Raw genomic sequence first — 18,581 nt, 5'->3', positions numbered from 1 at the left:
CCACAGCCCCTTAGCTGTGTTGCAGGCGGATTGGAAAGGAGTCGATCCACTCTGAATACTTATGTAATTTGGCTGCGCTGGTAGGTATCCTGAATATAAAACATACGAGCTTGATGGAGTGACAAGATATACAACCACCACAACAAATCAGCTTCTTTTAAAATGTTAAACACAATAATCAATGGAGGCGGGGTCACCTCAAACTGTTGTCCAGCTGGTGCAGACTCTAGGCTCAAGGAAAAAAGATGGTTAATGACTTCCAATGTAGAAAAATTCAGGTGTGCAGGAGCTGGAGAGGAGTCCTTGAAACCTCTCTCCCTGGCTGTCTCTCCTAGTCACCTTAGCACTATTCTGTCCTATGGCTTCTTTCCATGCAAATCAACAGAGTCCACTCCAAAAAATGGTTTGGCACTTTAACAAGCCACTAAAATACCTCCTGAGGCCGGTGATGTGTTAACAGACATTATTAAGAGTCAATTTTCCTCCGTGTTTGGTCATAAAAAAAAAAAACAGGCCAGATCCAATCTTCTTAAAACAAAGAGTTTTACTTTTCTTATCCATGAAAACACTCTAGGTCCACAGCTATCTGCGTCAGCTCTCTCCACAGTCCACACAAGGATCCTCTCCAGAGGTTGCTGATTATACAGACGGCTCACACTCCACTGTTAGTTAATTTTTATAATGTTATACTCAATTGGCTTAATAAGTATACATAATCCTAACCTAAAATTTCAGATTAGGATGTTTGGTACATTTCAGGGGCAAATCAACCAGTGATTTTGTAATATCTTATGGGAACCAAGTTTCTTTGTCTGCTGTTTTGATATGGCACGGCCGGGTGAGCCTGGGGCATAATTTGTGGCTAACCCCTTATGGATCCATTAATCACAACATAACCTGAATAGTTTCAGAAGACTCTCACCCTGGCCACTATTTGTTTGAACTGCTGCCTTACAGTTCACTCAAAACTGGAACCTCCAGCCTCATGAACAATTTCTTTTCTAAGGCCATTCAAACCCTAAATCAACAACCAAAATGAAACTTGCCTAATACACTCCTAACTTTCTTAACTATGGGAACTGTGCAATATCTTCTGTGAGCTGTGTAATATTGTGGGCTGTGCAATAATCATATGCAATCTAAGCACTTAATACCACTTTATGTCGCTGTGTATGAAATGTGTTTTATCTTGTGTCTTTTTATATATTTAATATGCTCCTATGCACCTTCATGGAGAGGCACTATACATTTTGTATACAAGGACAATAAAGACTTTCTATTCTATTCTATTTTGTTCTGTTCTATTCTAGAATTATAAAGATTGTGCAAACTAGGTCTATCCAGAGGAAAGAACCACACGGTCTTTACCTCTTTTGTGGAGGAGGAAATGGCAGTTTTTCAATCAAATTTTAGGAATTTGGCCCTAATACTCGCGGTACGAGCACAGACAGTTGGGAAGACACTTTTGTTTTGTGAGGAGTTGAGGGCCCGAGCTCTGATGGTGCTAAAGCCAGAAAGGTCCCTCGCACTGAAGCTGCAAGGAACCTATTGTTTTAAAAGATAATATTTGTTCAACAATGGTTGCAGCTTTAATTTAGCAACTTCAAGGCTGTAAAATCAAATTTAGTCCTCTACCCACGATATCAGAGTATGTTAGTAACATTACAGCAGAACTGAATTATCCCATTCATTGTGCTGACATGATGCTCGGCAGGCCAGTCCTCTCTCTCCTACAGGCTGCAGGGCTGTTATCACAGTACTCTGTAGCTTGAAACACAGGGTGGTCATTGTTGTTAGTCCCCTAAGTTTATAAGACTAGACTATTCCTCCCTTCCTCATCATTTATGACAGAAGAAAAACTAAAAATTTTGTTTTTGTTTTTCTGGCCTCTCAAAGTTTTTACTTTAGCCCCAGGCTCTGTATCACAGTATGCAGACTTTTTTTTATCAACTTTTGAGTAGGGATGCACCGATTTATCGGCCGAACATCGGTAGCGGCCGATATTCGCCTCGTTAACTGATATCGGCTTATCGGTAATAAACTTGACTTTCACCGATATCATTGGCCGATGTTCATATTTGTGGTAAACCCGCTGGGCACGTGCCGTGGCTGGGGGAGCAGTCGCTCCGTCGCCCTCCTCTCCGCGCCGCCGGAGGCTCAGTGTGCGGCACCGGGAGGTCCTCATCCGGTGCCGCCTAACGGCGTCGCTTGTTCGGGGGCTTTCTTTCTCTTGGACCGCGGGGCGGTGTCCATCGCCGGCACGGAAGGCGGGCCGTTGGAGGGGACCGGGTTCGCGGTCAGCGGCGGCCACTCTGGACGCGTGTCGGGCCCTTCTCGCGGATCACCTCAGCTAAGGCGACCGCTGGGGGAACCCTCTGTTCGCGCAGGGGGGGGGCACCCTGCGGTGCGCCTCGGCTGGCGCCTAGCAGCTGACTGAGAACTGGTGCGGACCAGGGGAATCCGACTGTTTAATTAAAACAAGCATCGCGAAGGGCCACGGGGGTGTTGACGCGATGTGATTTCTGCCCGACACTAAAAACAGGTAAAACTGAGGAGGGCTTGTTAAGTTATCTTGACTCACGCAGTGTAACTTGGTGTAAAAAGTATGAGCGTAGCGTCTGTTTAAGTACTTTATTCTCATGTGCACCGGCTCTATTCATCCGTCTCATGCACAGGTAACAAGGGAATTGACAACATACGTCATACACACAGAAGCCGTAACACATCTAATAAACGGCCAATACTGCTACCGTAATTCAATGAGAAGAGCGTTCTCTATAATGCTACTTTAACAGGGCTGTTTTAGACAGGGTAAAAAGGTGCTGTTTTAAATTATCCTTGTGGTATTTTGACCAAAATATGTCAGTCATTTCATTAAGATCCCAAGGAACCATTTCAACTTGCCGTAAAATGGGCATAATATGTCTGTTAAATAAAGTTTAGTTAAATCAAAGATTGTTTCATAAATCTGATTCAATTTGTGCTCATTAAAAGATAAGAGTGATGAAGGGGTGAACATTTTTTAAATAGTGCTTTTAAATAATGATTTAATTATTTTTCTGGCACAAAAGGGTGAATGAATAACAACAAAAAGAAAATAAACAAATATCGGTATCGGCTATTGGCCAGATTGTTATTTTAAATATCTGTATCGCCAAGAATTTCCATATCGGTGCACCCCTAGTTTTGAGTGTTTTGTGTGCATGTTTGAATCCCAAGGGTGTTATTCTCATTTTGTCCAATAGAGTGTATTCATGATCCATTTTCAGCCATTGGTGAAACGATTATTGTAAAGTCGTAGTTTTTCCCACTTCCAGATTTATTTTGTTGCACTTGGAATCACTAAATTCTTTGGCTCTGAAATCAGTGATATAAATATCAAAATAATCAATAGAAAATAATTTCAAAATGTTTACATTTTGTGTGCTTTCCTTGATTAAGATTGCATTTTTGTGTGAATCAGTCAGACACATATATGTAGACACAAGTTAATTTAGACTTGTATCAAACGTATGCTGCTACTTTTAAATTTTCAATCTTGAGAGATAGTGTTTTAAAAAATACTTAAAATGTCATCCGATTCCTTTAATCACATCCATTGATCACACAAACACCTTCATCTCAGTTAAGTGTTGTTATTATTGGATCAATACTTAAGTGAACTTAAGTATTGAGTGATACCCAATTCTATCTGCGTTTGTGGGCATGTGTGAGCGAACGAGCATGCAGATATACATCTAGTATCCACAGGCAGAATGTCATTCAGTTTGAAATGTTGAGTCTCTATTGGTTGGTGTGCTCCATAAAGAAGTCTGAAGCAGAGGAATCTAGCTGCTCCAAGGCAGACCTGAGGCAATCAGTATGTCAATCAATCTGGACACTGACTGCCATCAACTCACTCACACAGACACTCATGCTGTAAGTCAAGCGACTTGCTGTGCATGTGATTCCACATGGGGGCAGTGTTTTCTCTGCAGACGATGACAATAAGGTGGTAGACACAAAGAGCACAGTCACTGTTAAAGTAATAGCATGCAACCTTATGGGAAAGTGAGTGAGTCCTCATTTCTTGACAAACTGTCCAATGCCTTTTAGTGTGTGTGTGTGTGTGTGTGTGTGTGTGTGTGTGTGTGTGTGTGTGTGTGTGTGTGTGTGTGTGTGTGTGTGTGTGTGTGTGTGTGTGTGTGTGTGTGTGTGTGTGTGTGTGTGTGTGTGTGTGTGTGTGTGTGTGTGTGTGTGTGTGTGTGTGTGTGTGTGTGTGTGTGTGTGCGTGCGTGCGTGTAAGCAAGCAAGCAAGCCTGCTGTAAACTCCTTCTCTCTCCCTAGCATCCACCAGTCAGTGAAAAGAAGTAGGTCGCTTTAAGATAGCTCCCGGCAGCCTCAATACTGGTTCCTAAAAATATATCTGCTCATGAGAGTCAGCACCTCTCTCCCCCCACCGCTTTCATATTCTTCTTTTGCTCCATCTTCTGTTGAAAATAGAATCAGATTTTGTATTCATAAAATGATACCCTGAGTGAAATATCCAGAGGTGTGTGTGTGGATTGATTGGGTTCCTGTATGCTTATTTTTTTTCTACTTGAATGAGCCACTGTGCTTTGGCGTCTTCAGTCTCACTCAGTTTACCCAACACAGGTGTTAACAGGATGGTACCATTGAACTCATAACACAAGGGGGGGGGGGGGGGCTGCATGTGCTCTGGCATGCAAGTAAAACAAACAGCATTGTGTAAAATAGCGATGCACTAGTTCGATTTTTGGTCTCCTGCCTCAGTAAATCTGGATATCTACTAATAGAGTATTAATATGATACAAGTTTTTCTCTTTTTCTCAGATATTCATTTTATATACGTCAGCAGATGGAAGTAGATTGATCTGATCCAGATATTTGTTCACCGCCAAACTCGTTGTCAGCAGCCAAACAATGAAAACTAACATTGTATAATGATACCTAACTGATGCCAAGTCAGTATCAACACTGATATGGATCCAACAGATCAAATTGGAGTGTGTATCCCAAAATACAGCATAAAGCACAATGGACAGCAATGACAAGTTAGTTTAAAGGTCTGAAGATTACTTTATAAAATTTGATTAGTGATTGTATTATGATTTTCTTATTATTTTATGTTTTATTTATTTTATTAAATGTAAAAACAAGCTCCCATCACATGCTCAAGGGATTTATCTTACAGTTGTTTATTTGGTCTGAAGATCAGTTAAATACCCAAAGGTAGTAATTATATAACAGCTCAACATTATAAATAATCCTCATATTGTACAAGCTGGAACCTAAAAGCCTCTTTAAAAAGATATTTTCCTCTGGATAATTGATTAGTGTGATACTTTCCAGACAAACAAAACCTCTGAAAAATGTCTGGACCCAATTTTCCAGATCGCCTGTTATATATGAAGAAAGCAGCAGGAGATGGTCCTGGTCAGACGTGTTTAAATCCACAGGAACATTTCCAGAACACCCAGGTGAGGGGTGGAACCTGGGTAGAGCGTGAAGGAGGCAGGACATAAGGTATAAATACCGCTGCAGTATTGTTTGTTTTTTTAACAGCACCTCGAAGATGGTCTGACAAGAAGCCACTGACTCAGCTGTGATATTTATTTTTGCGGAAAGAACAATACTAAAAGCATTTGTATATATTTGTATTCTTCCACAACACCCACTCACTTGCTGATAATCCTTCAGACATTTTCCTGCTGTATTCTCACATGGGCACTCTACAGACATTTTTCTATAGGAGGGCTTCCCTGAATGCATCCAAACATTTGACACTCTTCTACTGTAAGAGGAAAGCAGGGGTTTTGATTCAAAATGACTTGATACTCTTTTTTCATATATGTGGTACATGTCAATAGATTAATTAATGAATAATAAACACAGGGACAAAGGATTAAAACTGGGAATTTTTTCAAAGGACCTTTTCTCTGCAGACATACACTCGATAATTTATATAGATTCTGCATGTGGATATGTAGAATATGTAGTCAAGGGACACGATTTTGCCGTCGTAAGCCTTCTGGTTTCCACTTCTAGTTCGGCCATTCATGTTTGAGCAGACTGTGGTTGCCTGCAGTTGAACAGTCCATGTGGAGAGCAAGAGAGGCAGAACACACAGGGAAATATATATGTTGGACTCATGTGATAAAAGAAACTACACAGAATGCAAACAATTTATGGCAAACAGAAGATGGAGTCCTGGCCCGAATATCTGCTTGTCTACACCGTACACACCCAAAATATTAGCCATTGCCCCCAGAGGCTGATTCATCGTCAGATCACAGCCAATGGGCTCTGAGAATTTGCTCATGATGACACCATTTGCTGCCACACTTCCCTTCACCAACCCAATGTGTTAAGATTTTAAGAAATTAGGGTCAATATGATTTTGAGCCTATTAGGTGATGTTCTCCCCTGCAGCAGATTCCTATTACTGCATGTAGATTTGGCTCACTGGTGAATTGGTGATTTGTCATGGTTCTCCTTGAACTACATCCAGTTTGTGCCACAATAGGCTCCAGCCCCCTCCCCCCGTGACCCTGATAAAACTGGGTTCAGAAAATAAATGAAGTCAAGTGCTTGCTCTCATATTAGCTCAATATTCCTCTTGCCGTTTGGATGCACTGAGCTGTGCTGTGATGCTATGTACATTACCCCCCACTGACCCATATTCACAGAGAATGAGGACAATAGTTTGGCTCAAAGACATGTGTGCCTCATGTAGCCCTTTCATGTGGGAAGGCGGAACTACATGGAGACAGGAGAGAAAGGGGATCATTGTGTTTTGCTTTTCTTTCTGTGGCTGTCTCTCAGACATGTCTCATGCCCCTGATCTCTGGTTGTGCTGTTACCACAGATTTCTTTGTCAGACATTTTGTTCGAATACAACCTGAATTAGCTGTTTCAAAATCAATGGCCTTCTTTTAGGGCTGGGTGATAATTCACCACTATAGTATCAGTTTTTTTTGTGGAATGGTTTTGTGAGGCTATAATCTAATCTTCATTTCACAAATTCAAATTTAACAATTTCAACCAGATTGTAATTTATAAAAACGAAATCTTTTTCATTGAATTTTTTTTCCGGATATAGAGGACAACGGTGGTACACAGCAGTTGGAGTACCTCATATTAAAATCTTGCATGATATGGATAAATTGGTGTATTACATTATAAAATATGTATTAAGAGGGTTAGTTCTTTCCCGACCTCTACCACGGTTTCGTTATGAGTCCAATAGTTTGTGTGATGCTGTCGACTAACAGACAAGCAAACAAAGCTCTGAAGAAAACACAAGCTCATTGGTCGAGGTACTATACGACATAGTCTAATAACAAGAATAAGAGTCTGCAGCCATGCCAGCAGCCCTGTGAAGTTGACTTGTGCACAATAATGCTGTGAGTTTAACTCTAACAGCATGCTAACATGCTCTCAGGGATAATTGTTAAGCAGGTAGCTTTGTTTAGCATGATGTTAGCATGCTAAGATTGATTAAACAGGTATTAGACGGATTCAAGTTTTGACCTGGTGGTGGGGTGAGATGAAAAGCTAAAGGATCACCTACATAAATATAATTTATCCTGTGGTGGACTTGAATTTGACTATTTCAGTCGGAACTGAAGTGACGGACCAACTAACCCACTTTGTTAGTCCCATGTTGTAATAAACAGATACAAGGGTCCATTTTAGCTTTAGCCACTGAATTAAATACCTTATTAAAAACAAGATACTCCATTGCAATATTGGGGAATCTTGGCAATCAAATATTTCCATTGAGCAGTCATGCTTTTTAAAAATCTCAGCAGGTAGAGAATGTATTCAATGTATGTACCGCGTGTCAGCTACTGTACAGCCCCCGTTTTACAAGTCGGTCACATTAACCTCAGGATGCCCATGCAACCCCCCACTGTGCATTTTCACATGCACACTTGCATACATCTACATTGTACACACATACATGCGCACGCCCACGCACCAATATTGAGGTCAGAGTGAGAGATAGAGACAGACCCCCCATCATGCGCACCCTTTGGCTACCTCTCTGTGAGCTGTGCACTCATGAAGAAGCAGACCCATCTGCCCAGAGAGATGGGGAGAATGTGGAGGCAGACTGGGGACGGAGGCAGAAACGGATAAGACACAAATAGAAGCAATGGCATCCAAAAAAGACAGAGGGAATAGGGATTAGAATAAAGGAGAGAGAGAGAGAGAGAGAGAGAGAGAGAGAGAGAGAGAGAGAGAGAGAGAGAGAGAGAGAGAGAGAGAGAGAGAGAGAGAGAGAGAGAGAGAGAGAGAGAGAGAGAGAGAGAGAGAGAGAGAGAGAGAGAGAGAGAGAGAGAGAGAGAGAGAGAGAGAGAGAGAGAGAGAGAGAGAGAGATCTGTTGCCCTGAGATACAGGATGTCGTAATAAGGCAATTGGGATAGATAGAAAGAGAGAGGGGGGAAAAGAGAGCGAGGGAGGGTGAGACTAATTCGTGAGGAAAAAGGGGGAGGAGAATGTGCCTCGAGGAGAAAAGCTGTAATTTCCCTGTCGGTGTGACGAGTAGACACCCCTCTCACTGCACAGAAAGTGGAACGGCCCAGCTCGCTCTGGGCTCTGTTGTTGTGCAGAGCTGCAGACGGCCTGATAGAGCCAGCTAGACACACATATAGTGAGAAAGGAGAGAGAGAGAGAGAGAGAGGAAAGGCAGAGACAGACACACTGTGGACCGAGAGCCTGTGTTTTCATTTCATCATCCAGTCCAGACCAGCAACACCAGAGAGGAAGGGGACGAAGGGAAGAGGAGGACAAAGAAGACCTCCAGTGACAGCAGGGAGAGTGAAAGAGGCAAGGTGAAGGAGGAGAAGGAAGGAAGGAAGGGAGGGAGGGAGGAAGGAGGCTGGGGCATGAGGAGGGGTGCCTGACTGACATTGCTGCTCTTCTTAAAAGCTCTCTCACACACACACACACACACACACACACAGACACACACTAATGTAGGCAGACCCACACACAGCAGATTGTACTCTGCTCAGTTATTCCTCTTTTCTTAAAATCCTTTGCGGAGCCTTGTCCTCCATCCTCTGAGCAAGAGGACAAGAGAGACACAGAGAGAGGAGGAGGGAAAAGGACGAGGAGGAGGAGGGGAGGCAGTAACCCTCTCCTCTCCGTTTCTCAGATACAGCAGAAAGGGATAGGGAGAGGAAAGGAAAAGGAAAGAGGAGAAAAGCAGCTTTCTGTTCTATTCCTGCCGTCTCCTGTGGTCCCTTGGCCAGCGAGCGGCTAACAGGCACCTCTCATGTCCGTGAACTCGGAGAAATCCTCGTCCCCTGAAAGGTAACAGCTCCTCCTTCACTTTACACCTCATCCTTATCATTTCATCCCCCATATGTCTGTGTGCCTGTCCATCTGTCTGTCTGTTATCCTGTCTGCTCCCAGCCCCGGCCCTCTCCCACCACCAGCATCTCCATGTTTTGTGTCTCTATCTGTTTCTGTCTGTGCATCACAAGCTGGTTTCTTCCATTGTCTGGGTCACAGCAGTCTGACTGTGGCGAGGCAACAACGCAGTGGATTTATTGTCACACGGTGCTCTTATGTATCAGAACATCCTCACCTACACTCACACACACCACATCACATTCAGCTTCCTTTAACATCTTATAGCATTGACACCTCTACACGGACACACACTTGAGCTGCCACTGCTGCCCTCAGAGGCGTCAACATCTCTTGTGACAACAATAACAAGACACACAATCACACACACACACACACACACACACACATACACAAACACACACACAGCCACACACACACACACACACACATGCTCACACACACATTCTCTCTTTATGGAACAGAGCTTACACAGCAAGAGTGTCTACACACGTCAACATTAGCGCAGCAGCAGCAGCGGTGCATCTCAGCAGCGATGCAGGACAACAGCTCGGCACATGACGCACCTCAGTGCATAGCAATACTGTACAATGGCACCTACTGAATGCCACACAACTTCGACACAACAGACACACACTTTGACCAGCTTCAAGGGGGATCATCACATTGTAGATTTACATATCACGAAATGTCCAATTACAGTGTTTAGCATCAATAGCAAAGTCACGAGGCCTAGGCAGTCACATGACACTGTGGCTAATTGAAAATACATACAGACAAAGACGTGCACACACACCAGCAGTGTTCCGAACGGTCCCCGACAGAACATTTCACCTTACGTGAGAAGCACACGTATCAAGGCTAAAGCTATCCCAACCTTGAGAGCAATGACCTCTTTATTCATTTGTAGCCATTCATGCCAAATTTTCCCTCTCGCATAGATAAATGGTTAGCTGATCCCGATTTTTAAAGAATACATGTTGTGATGTTTCATTTTCTGATCGCAATCTCCGAGGCCATCGGCTGTTGTTTTGATGACAAATTGGCCTCGGGGGGCACCAGTCAATATTTTGGGGCTTCCGTTGTGGACAGTGCATATCCAGGCCAAGACTTGGCTGCACATTGTTTACAGTCAGACACACATGACATACGTTTCTCCACACAAAACCAAAATAGCGATACATGTTGTAGGGGCTTTGGATGGCATTTAAGCTTATCTCTATATCCAGCTACCTGCGTAAAAATAGACGTGCTTTTGGTTTTACGCCTCTTTTGCTCCACTGTTTACCTGCGGGTAACCCTACTCAAACACGATTGGTCCTTCAAGAAAACAGAAACCAGAAGGCTTCCTGCCATAAGTTCTAGTCCTTCGCGGCCAGAGTCTGCACATTCACACCAAAAATCGGTCGGCAGAGTTTATTCAGTCGTAACATAATCAATTAAGGAAGGAAAATGTGTCTTTTTAACCCCCGAAAAACTGAAAACATGATCAGAGAAATGTTAGAAACCAAACTCTTACGTAGTTTCCATCTCTATTCTAAGCAGTGAATCGTGCTGTGTGTCCAAAGCAGCCTAATGTCCCGATTCCATTCACATCTATTCAGACCAGTCCCACATTCCTCCCCCAGTTTGCAAATGCGGAAAGTGCTTGATGTGACGGGTGCTGGAGGGTGAAGAGCAGGCAGACTGGATGACTCAGGTAGCCACTGATGCCGTGCCAAGTACGATCAGGCGTGAGCCGCTGCCATCCACACAAACGAGCGCCAGGCCCCAGACTGGCACACTTAAACGCACAGCGCAGTGGGCAGACAAACAGGCAGAAGTAAATGGGCTCTAACTATATCAGGCGCTTGTGCGTGGTCAGTTGGGCACAGAGGGGAGTGGCGTCATGTTGGCAGCTGTTGATGAGCAAGGAGTGAAGTTTGATTTTGGAGTAGGACGGAGTGTGTACAAATCCACACAGTCTGTTTTCAGAAGATACAAGTAAACAAAATTTGTTATTTTTCTATTCAAAAATCAGACTACAACAGTAAGTGTATGACAGTGGTCAGTGCTCTCCACACTGACATTCATTCAGGTTAGGCTTGTGTTCTCCACCTAAGGCTTAAAAGGACAAACCCTGATTATAGCCTATCAAGGTGGCCCTGCCTGATATTTGGATTGCTTACTCAATCAATATAACTGTTGCCAGGAAAGCTATCCACAAACAGGAGTATAATATTAATCTATGAAAAAAGAAAATCACCTCAGAAAAGGGGCGCTTTCTCTCGAGGAATTAAAGTGCAGGTGCTCAAGCCCCCTTTGATATCTATGTGTGCACGTGCCAGCGTAGGGATACGAGTATCACCTGGTGCAGTGAGGTTTGTGGATTCCGTCACTTGGCAAGTTTTCCCCTTCCTCTATTGTTTGGGTCACAGGCTTCTGGCTGTAATTAAGAATAATGCAGGAGTCCCTTGCATGGCAGGTAACTACAAAGAGGGAGATACACACACACACACACACACACACACACACACACACACACACACACACACACACACACACACACACAAACACACACACACACTCTTTAACGGCTGCAAGATCTCAAATGACAGAAGCAGCACACGTGACAGCCTGCTAGCTCTACTTCAGGTGTGACAGTCTGTGAGAGGCTTAACAGAAATAACAAAACCAGTTCTGAGTTTTTATCTCAGTTATCGCTCAGAATTAATTTGCATGCACCCTAATGACACTGTAAGTTATGACAATTTTTTCATTTGCATAGGTTGGCTTCTCAAGAAAGAGCTTCAGTGTTGCAAGGAATAAAACCATGGGCACCAGGTGCCACGCACGCATGCACGTGAACACTCACAAAGCTCTGGAGTGCACCACTTTGGATGTGAAGGAGCGTGTTTGTCAACAGTGAGGCAGAATTGATTGGATAACGTGTGTGTGCGTGTGTTAAACCAAAGGCATGAGCAAGTTTGGCCTGAATGGAGCCAGAGGCGGCACCGGGACAAGTTCCTCTTGGAGCACGTACGTCAGGAAGAAGATCCCTGTTGTGTAACTTGGCACTTGGGGCACAGTGGAGGTGGATGGAGGACAAGCAGCAGGAGTGTGTCTCTGTGCGTAAAGGATATGCAAGTGCTTAGACATCCATGATGCATGGGAGTAGCTTAAAGCCTCTGTCTGCGACAGGGCGGCATGTTGGTTGAGGTCATAGATGACGCCTACGGGCAGAGAGCTCGGGCCCTTTGAGGAGACTTACTTTAAGGATTACACAGAATTTGTATAAACAAAGGTCAAGAGGCTATGGGTTTTGTTGTCAAGCTGACTTGTACCTGTCGAGGCAGGAGCATTAAGAGGTGATTATCTAAGTTATCTTAAGTCAGTGCGTGTTCTTTCAAGCGATGTCTGTTTGTGCCTGTAAAATAAAATGCTGCATCCAATACAAAATGGTTATCTTAAGAGTTTAATATCTCAAATTAGTATCCATACACAGATTGTTGTATGTGTTGCTTGCTGTTCAACCATTTAATCGTCAGTGGTTGATAGTTGACTTTCACGGCGATCTGTAGAGCGACCACAGTTCACAGACAGAGAAACGGAAGAGGAGAGAAAGGAGGACCAAAGAGGAAGAGAAGGATCGAAAAGGGGGAAGCAGTTAGACAGGTGACAGGGAAGGTGGGAGGGACATTAAGGTAGACACATAACTAAAAGGTGGCAGAAGCAGATAGATGAAGTGATGATAGAAATTAGAGGTAGACTCAGTCGTTACCTGAAGTAACTTAACAATTCCATCTCTTCTCCTCTTTCATATTTGACACCAGTTGAAACACAGGTTACTGGATACATACTCTCATGCAGCCTCATTCCTGCCTCCTCTTCACCTCCTTCAGCAGGACTAACTCTGACAGTAAACCAAATGTAATCTCCATGTTATTATTTGTTTTATTAATTACTTACCTTTATTATTGTTTGGTCCATGGAGGATTAATTGATCATAGAATTTCTCGCAGTCCAGTTATGAAACCACATTTATTTGAATCTGCAGCAAATGGTACACACTCATTAATATTCTCAGTTAAAAAATCTCAATATTAAAGTCGGTAAAAATAAATCCTAGTGTCCTGATCCGAGTCTGCACCAACATTTATTGTGTTGTTCCTTGACCCATACCACATCATTCTACCAAGATTTGTGTTCATTTCTACAGAAATGTTTGCATAATCTCCCTTACAAGCAAACAAAGGGTCAGGGGTATCAACTTAACCTCCTTGGCAACGGTAATTAAAATTCTGAAAACAGCATAAATTCTTATAATCTATTAACTGTTTTGTGTCTCTTCTCTTTAAAGAGGAATGCTGAAGTTATTGAAATGTCTTGCTCTTGGAAGAACAGGGTGATCATTTTAAATTAACGGGAGGAGGATGGATATTAGTTAATCTGCAGCATTAAGGCCTTTTTGTGTTATGTTACATGTAAGACAATAAGGGCTTTAATGATAGATACTAATCAACAGCTAATTTTGTAATTGATTAATAATTCAAGTAGAAATGCAACCACACATCCCTTTTTACAGCTTTTATAAATATTGTAAGGAGCTGCTTTTTCGTGGCTTATCCTTCTTAGCTGAATATCCATCGTTTTTTAATTATTGATCGTACAAAACAAGACATTTCTAACATTAACAACAAATGAATCAATCGCAGGTCCACAGATAACTGATTCAATTAAAGATTGATCCTCTTGCAGGTTCAGTTCTGACCTTGTCTCCCCCCTTTCACCCTTCCCATTTCATGCTTACTGTCCTGTCAATGAAAGAGAAAATCCCTGAAAAAATATCTTAAAAAAGATACAAGTTTTTTCTTCCTCAATTTAATAACAGTAGGCCTCAATAAAACTGGAAGAGATTGAATGGAAGGAAACGATAAAAGGAGGGAGAGCATTGTTGTGCAGGGAGCAGCAGAGGATGCAGAATGAAGTGTTGGAATGTGTCCAGTCAGTCAGTGAACTAGGCCCATGCAGCAGACAGCTTCACATCAAGCAGCCGCCACAATCACAGGGAATACGTAGCTTCCACTGGCCTGTGTGGCCTCCACCATCTTCTCTGGGCTGACCCACATCTCTACAGACGCTTAGGCCACACAGACACACACAGACATGAGCAGCCCCAGCCGTGCCACAACATGACAATAGCTAATGAAGCGTGGCAGCGAGCTAGCAAGCAAAGTAGCCAGCTTGCCCTGCCTGTCTGGTTTTCTGGCCTCCATTATCCCAGCCACTCCACCAGTCCTTATCTTATACCTGGAACCAAACCGATGATTGCTTTTTTTTCTCCTGCTTTTTTCTTTTCTTTGGGCTCTATCTGAGGAGGTGCCATCATGCATGCTCCCATTCCTTCTTTCCCTCTGATGGTAAATAAAAACAGTGGTAATAAAAATAAAAAATAAAGTGTTATTGTTGTTGAAACTGGCCTGAAATGTTCAGGCCTTGCAGACAAGTCTAACTTGACTGCATGGCACAAGCTTCTCACTGGGAATTTCCAGGCTGCTTGAAGAAATCCTGTGTGGTTAATCAGTAATAGGAATCACTGAGTCAAACCCCCAGCAGCAAACGAACAAGACACCTCAGGAGTAGTGTGTCGAAAGCCACCGCCATGGCGATACCCCCAAGGAGTGGGTCATGTGACCTCAGCTGGGTTCTAGTGTCATAGAGTGTCGTTTGAGGTCAAGGATCGTGCAGAGGCATCAGTAGATAGATGCACAGTTGATGGAAGAAAGTGAAGCCTCTTAATGAAACTGAAATCATTTAGCAATATCCAATGTCGATGTGACACAGATTCAATATTAAATAACAAAAAGTGAGGGAATATAAAACAAAAGTGTGTGGTGGTGGTGCTGTGAGGCTGCAGTTTGGCACAGTGGTGCTCAGACCTTTTTCACCATCTTACTTGAGTGTGGTGAGTTTATAAATCAATCAAGCTGCATCAACTTGAACACACTCGTAATTCAATCCCCTAAATAAGACAAACTTTTTCAAGATCTCTACAATGTTTCTTTTAAAAATAAATATCAATAATACATCCTTTGACGATAAAGAAAGAGAAAAAAAATTCTCGAATTTGCTTTAATTGTTAATGGATTCCTTCTTGGCCCAAATCCAGTCTTTTCGGTGTTGGTGTTTTTTGCGTAATCCTACTGACAGAAAAACAGAAAGGAAATCGGGAATAAACACAACCTCCTTGACAGAGGTAAAACTTATTTCACTTTGTGCAAGGCTGTGGAGACAGAGTGGCGTTGGGTTGAACCAGAATTCATGAAGGTTCTCAGTAGTAAAGAGTTATTTCTGTGGGCACGAAAGATTTCCTGCGTCGGACCATGTGATAGTCTGTTAGGAAAAAGTGCTCGGCTGCTTTTCAGTAAATGTTTCCAACATGGAACCATCGCCAGCAAAACGTTTTTCCATCTCCGTCTAAAAGGAGCTTTTTTACTATGATTACCATGGCGACCTTGCACCTAAACTACTACAACACAACCTGGAAAGCCATGAAATAAGAGTGCAATCCTTTCACAATTATTTGTCTTATATCGATTTAACAGCTTCTTTTCAGTAATACTGCATTTCACCCTGAGAATATTCAATAGGTTTTTGCTAAATTGACACTAAAATGTACAAATACTGTTTGAACAAAAATGATTGGAATTTCTCCATTAGATCAACATTACAAGTGGAAAAATCCTTATCACTTCATTGTACTTTGTTTTCTACTGTGTGTGTGTGTGTGTGTGTGTGTGTGTGTGTGTGTGTGTGTGTGTGTGTGTGTGTGTGTGTGTGTGTGTGTGTGTGTGTGTGTGTGTGTGTGTGTGTGTGTGTGTGTGTGTGTGTGTGTGTGTGTGTGTGTGTGTGTGTGTGTGTGTCTTTACACTCTGGTCCACTAAGTGTGTTTACATGTTCAGCATACCAGTGTTTCCTGTGCTGCTGCTTCCCCTCTCTATCTTTTCATCTCCTCACTTCATTCTCTCGTCTTATCTCAACCCGTTTCACCTCCATCCTTCCTTCTGTTTGTTGTTTCTCTGGCAGCACTTTGCAACGCGTATCGCTGTGATGTCACGTTTATTGTTGACGTGATTGTCGCTGTGTCATCGTACCAGAGACACCCAATGAATCTTGATAAAGAATTCTCGTGCAATATTGAACTGTGGTTAATAGATCGGAAAGTCAGAATAAATCAACTATAATACAATCAAGATGTATGTTTGGAGCTGCATTTGATCTCTTTCAGTACACACATTTCCTATTGTACACAGAATAATTATTGGATTGGCCTTTTCCATATCTATTAAGTAATTATATGCATTATTAGCATATTGTTAGCCACCAACTGTTCTCCAAGGGACAGTAATTCGGTACTAAGCAGATCTAATAATAGGCTGCATTCCCATTATGCTACAGGGGGGACGGGAGGTGAAGAAAGAACATTCCCCTTTATTACTCCCATCTTTTTCTCTGTTTTAAGCTACAGTTTACACTGTAAGTCTAGGTCCATTCTTTCTCATTATTTTACATCACCAGTGATCCCCTTTACTGTACTACTACGACACTGCGTGAGTCAAACTCAGTAGAATAAGGGAAATGGAGGAAGAGTGAGATTTGGGGGGAGTGTGTGTGTGGGGGGCATTTTGAGATATTTTGGAGAGAGGAGTGGAAGAAAGTGACGCGGAGATAGCCCTGGGAAAGAGATGACCCCCGGGAGGAGCTGGGGAGGAGAAGGTAAAGCCGAGAGGAAGAATGCCGGAAAAGTGAAAGTCCAAGATAGAGACGTGGAGACCAAAGAACAGGAAAGGACAGCAGAATCCTCGGGAGAGAGCGGACGGAGACGGCGGGGGAGCCTCGCCGGAGACAGAGATAAAAAAGCAGGAGGGGAAGGAGAGGAGGGGGAAGAGGGGAGATGGAGGGAGAAGATAGATGGCTCTCTGCAGACTTGCGCAGTGTGTTTGGTAATGCTGGGTCACCAGGGGACTAATCTGTACTGATGCTGCAGCGCTGAAGCAGTGGAATGATAATGGCCCGTTTGTGTTTTGGTGAGTGTGTGTTTGTTGGGAGGTATGTGTTTGTTTGTGCGGCTTTGCATATGCATGTGCTGCAAGATACCATGTTTTCAGTTGAAGGTATCACTTTGTTTCCCTTTGTGCACAGACACACAAACACACTCACACTTGCACAAATGTTTACATACTTGCACACATAACCCTCTCATTAATGCCTTATGCCCTGTAGGACCGAGTCACTTGTCTGCTGCTTAATTTAGAACAGTATTCATCTGTTGTGTCTGAGGACACTGCTCAGCTGTTATTTCTCCTGCAGCAGGGTCATGGGTGTTTTAATTTTTCTCCTCGCTCCACGTCAGTCCCGAGCAGGCTGGGTGGGTTCACTGAACTCTGGACTCATTAGAGTCCTCCAGTATGGCAACTCGCTCACACCCAGGCCTCTAATGGGACAATAGTTTGGGCCGATATCGGCCAATACTGCGAATACTGCGATCCTGATGTGGGTGTGATTTTAAAACTCCTCTGTAGATATTTTGTTAGTATTACCCAGCTGAATTAGTTAGTTATTTTTTTTAACGAGTCTTTATGAGTTTTCCTGATCATTGTTTATTTGAATCTATAAACATGTGCTATCAATGAATCATTTAATCATGAAAACATGTCAGATTTATCGGTAAGGGTGTAACAACAACAATAGGTATTTCAGCATATCAAAGTTCCCATATAAATAAAGACACTACCCTACCACACATTATACATATCCAACTATTTCTCAGGCGTAAGTGATTTCTTTCAATGACATTACATGTCAGAAAAAAGTCAACTTGCCCATTACATTTCCACAGATACCAAATTGATGCTTCCATAGATGTTTCCAGTTACTTCAGTTTAAATTTGTAATCTGATGCTTTAAAATCTGAGTAAAATATCACAATTGAGAGCTGAGACCGAGTCATGACTGGTCAAGGGCGATTAGCGATGGTGGCTCCATCCCCCAACCACTATGCTCAGGCTGACTCCAAAAGTGCAAGATGGCGGAATTTAATTCCGGGATATCTTGGTCTCATTTCTGGATAGTGGGAGGAAGTTGAGAGGCGTCGTTCATCTAGAAACAAAGTGTATGGATTACATCTATCTAGTTGGTCAAATCAATACAGATCTTT

At 42.8% G+C, this 18,581-nt stretch overlaps 1 protein-coding gene across 3 annotated transcripts in view; it reads left to right on the top strand.

Annotated features, from left to right (window-relative positions):
- Nucleotides 1–18,581, top strand: part of srpk2 (SRSF protein kinase 2) — a 75,673-nt gene that overhangs the window by 21,645 nt on the left and 35,447 nt on the right. The window contains exons 1-2 of one of the 3 annotated variants that reach the window (XM_053427261.1): nt 8,704–8,841; nt 9,168–9,325. In XM_053427261.1, the coding sequence (XP_053283236.1) occupies nt 9,288–9,325 (38 nt within the window). In that variant the 5' untranslated portion in view covers nt 8,704–8,841; nt 9,168–9,287. Of the gene's footprint in view, nt 1–8,697; nt 9,326–18,581 lie in introns of those variants that run through there. The other 2 variants (XM_053427262.1, XM_053427263.1) reach the window with 2 other exon arrangements.

The sequence above is a fragment of the Pleuronectes platessa genome, chromosome 7 (assembly GCF_947347685.1).
Source record: "Pleuronectes platessa chromosome 7, fPlePla1.1, whole genome shotgun sequence".
Taxonomy (NCBI): domain Eukaryota; kingdom Metazoa; phylum Chordata; class Actinopteri; order Pleuronectiformes; family Pleuronectidae; genus Pleuronectes; species Pleuronectes platessa.
The sequence above is the reverse complement of the archived record's forward strand: the minus strand, read 5'-3'. Positions and strand labels throughout refer to the sequence as shown.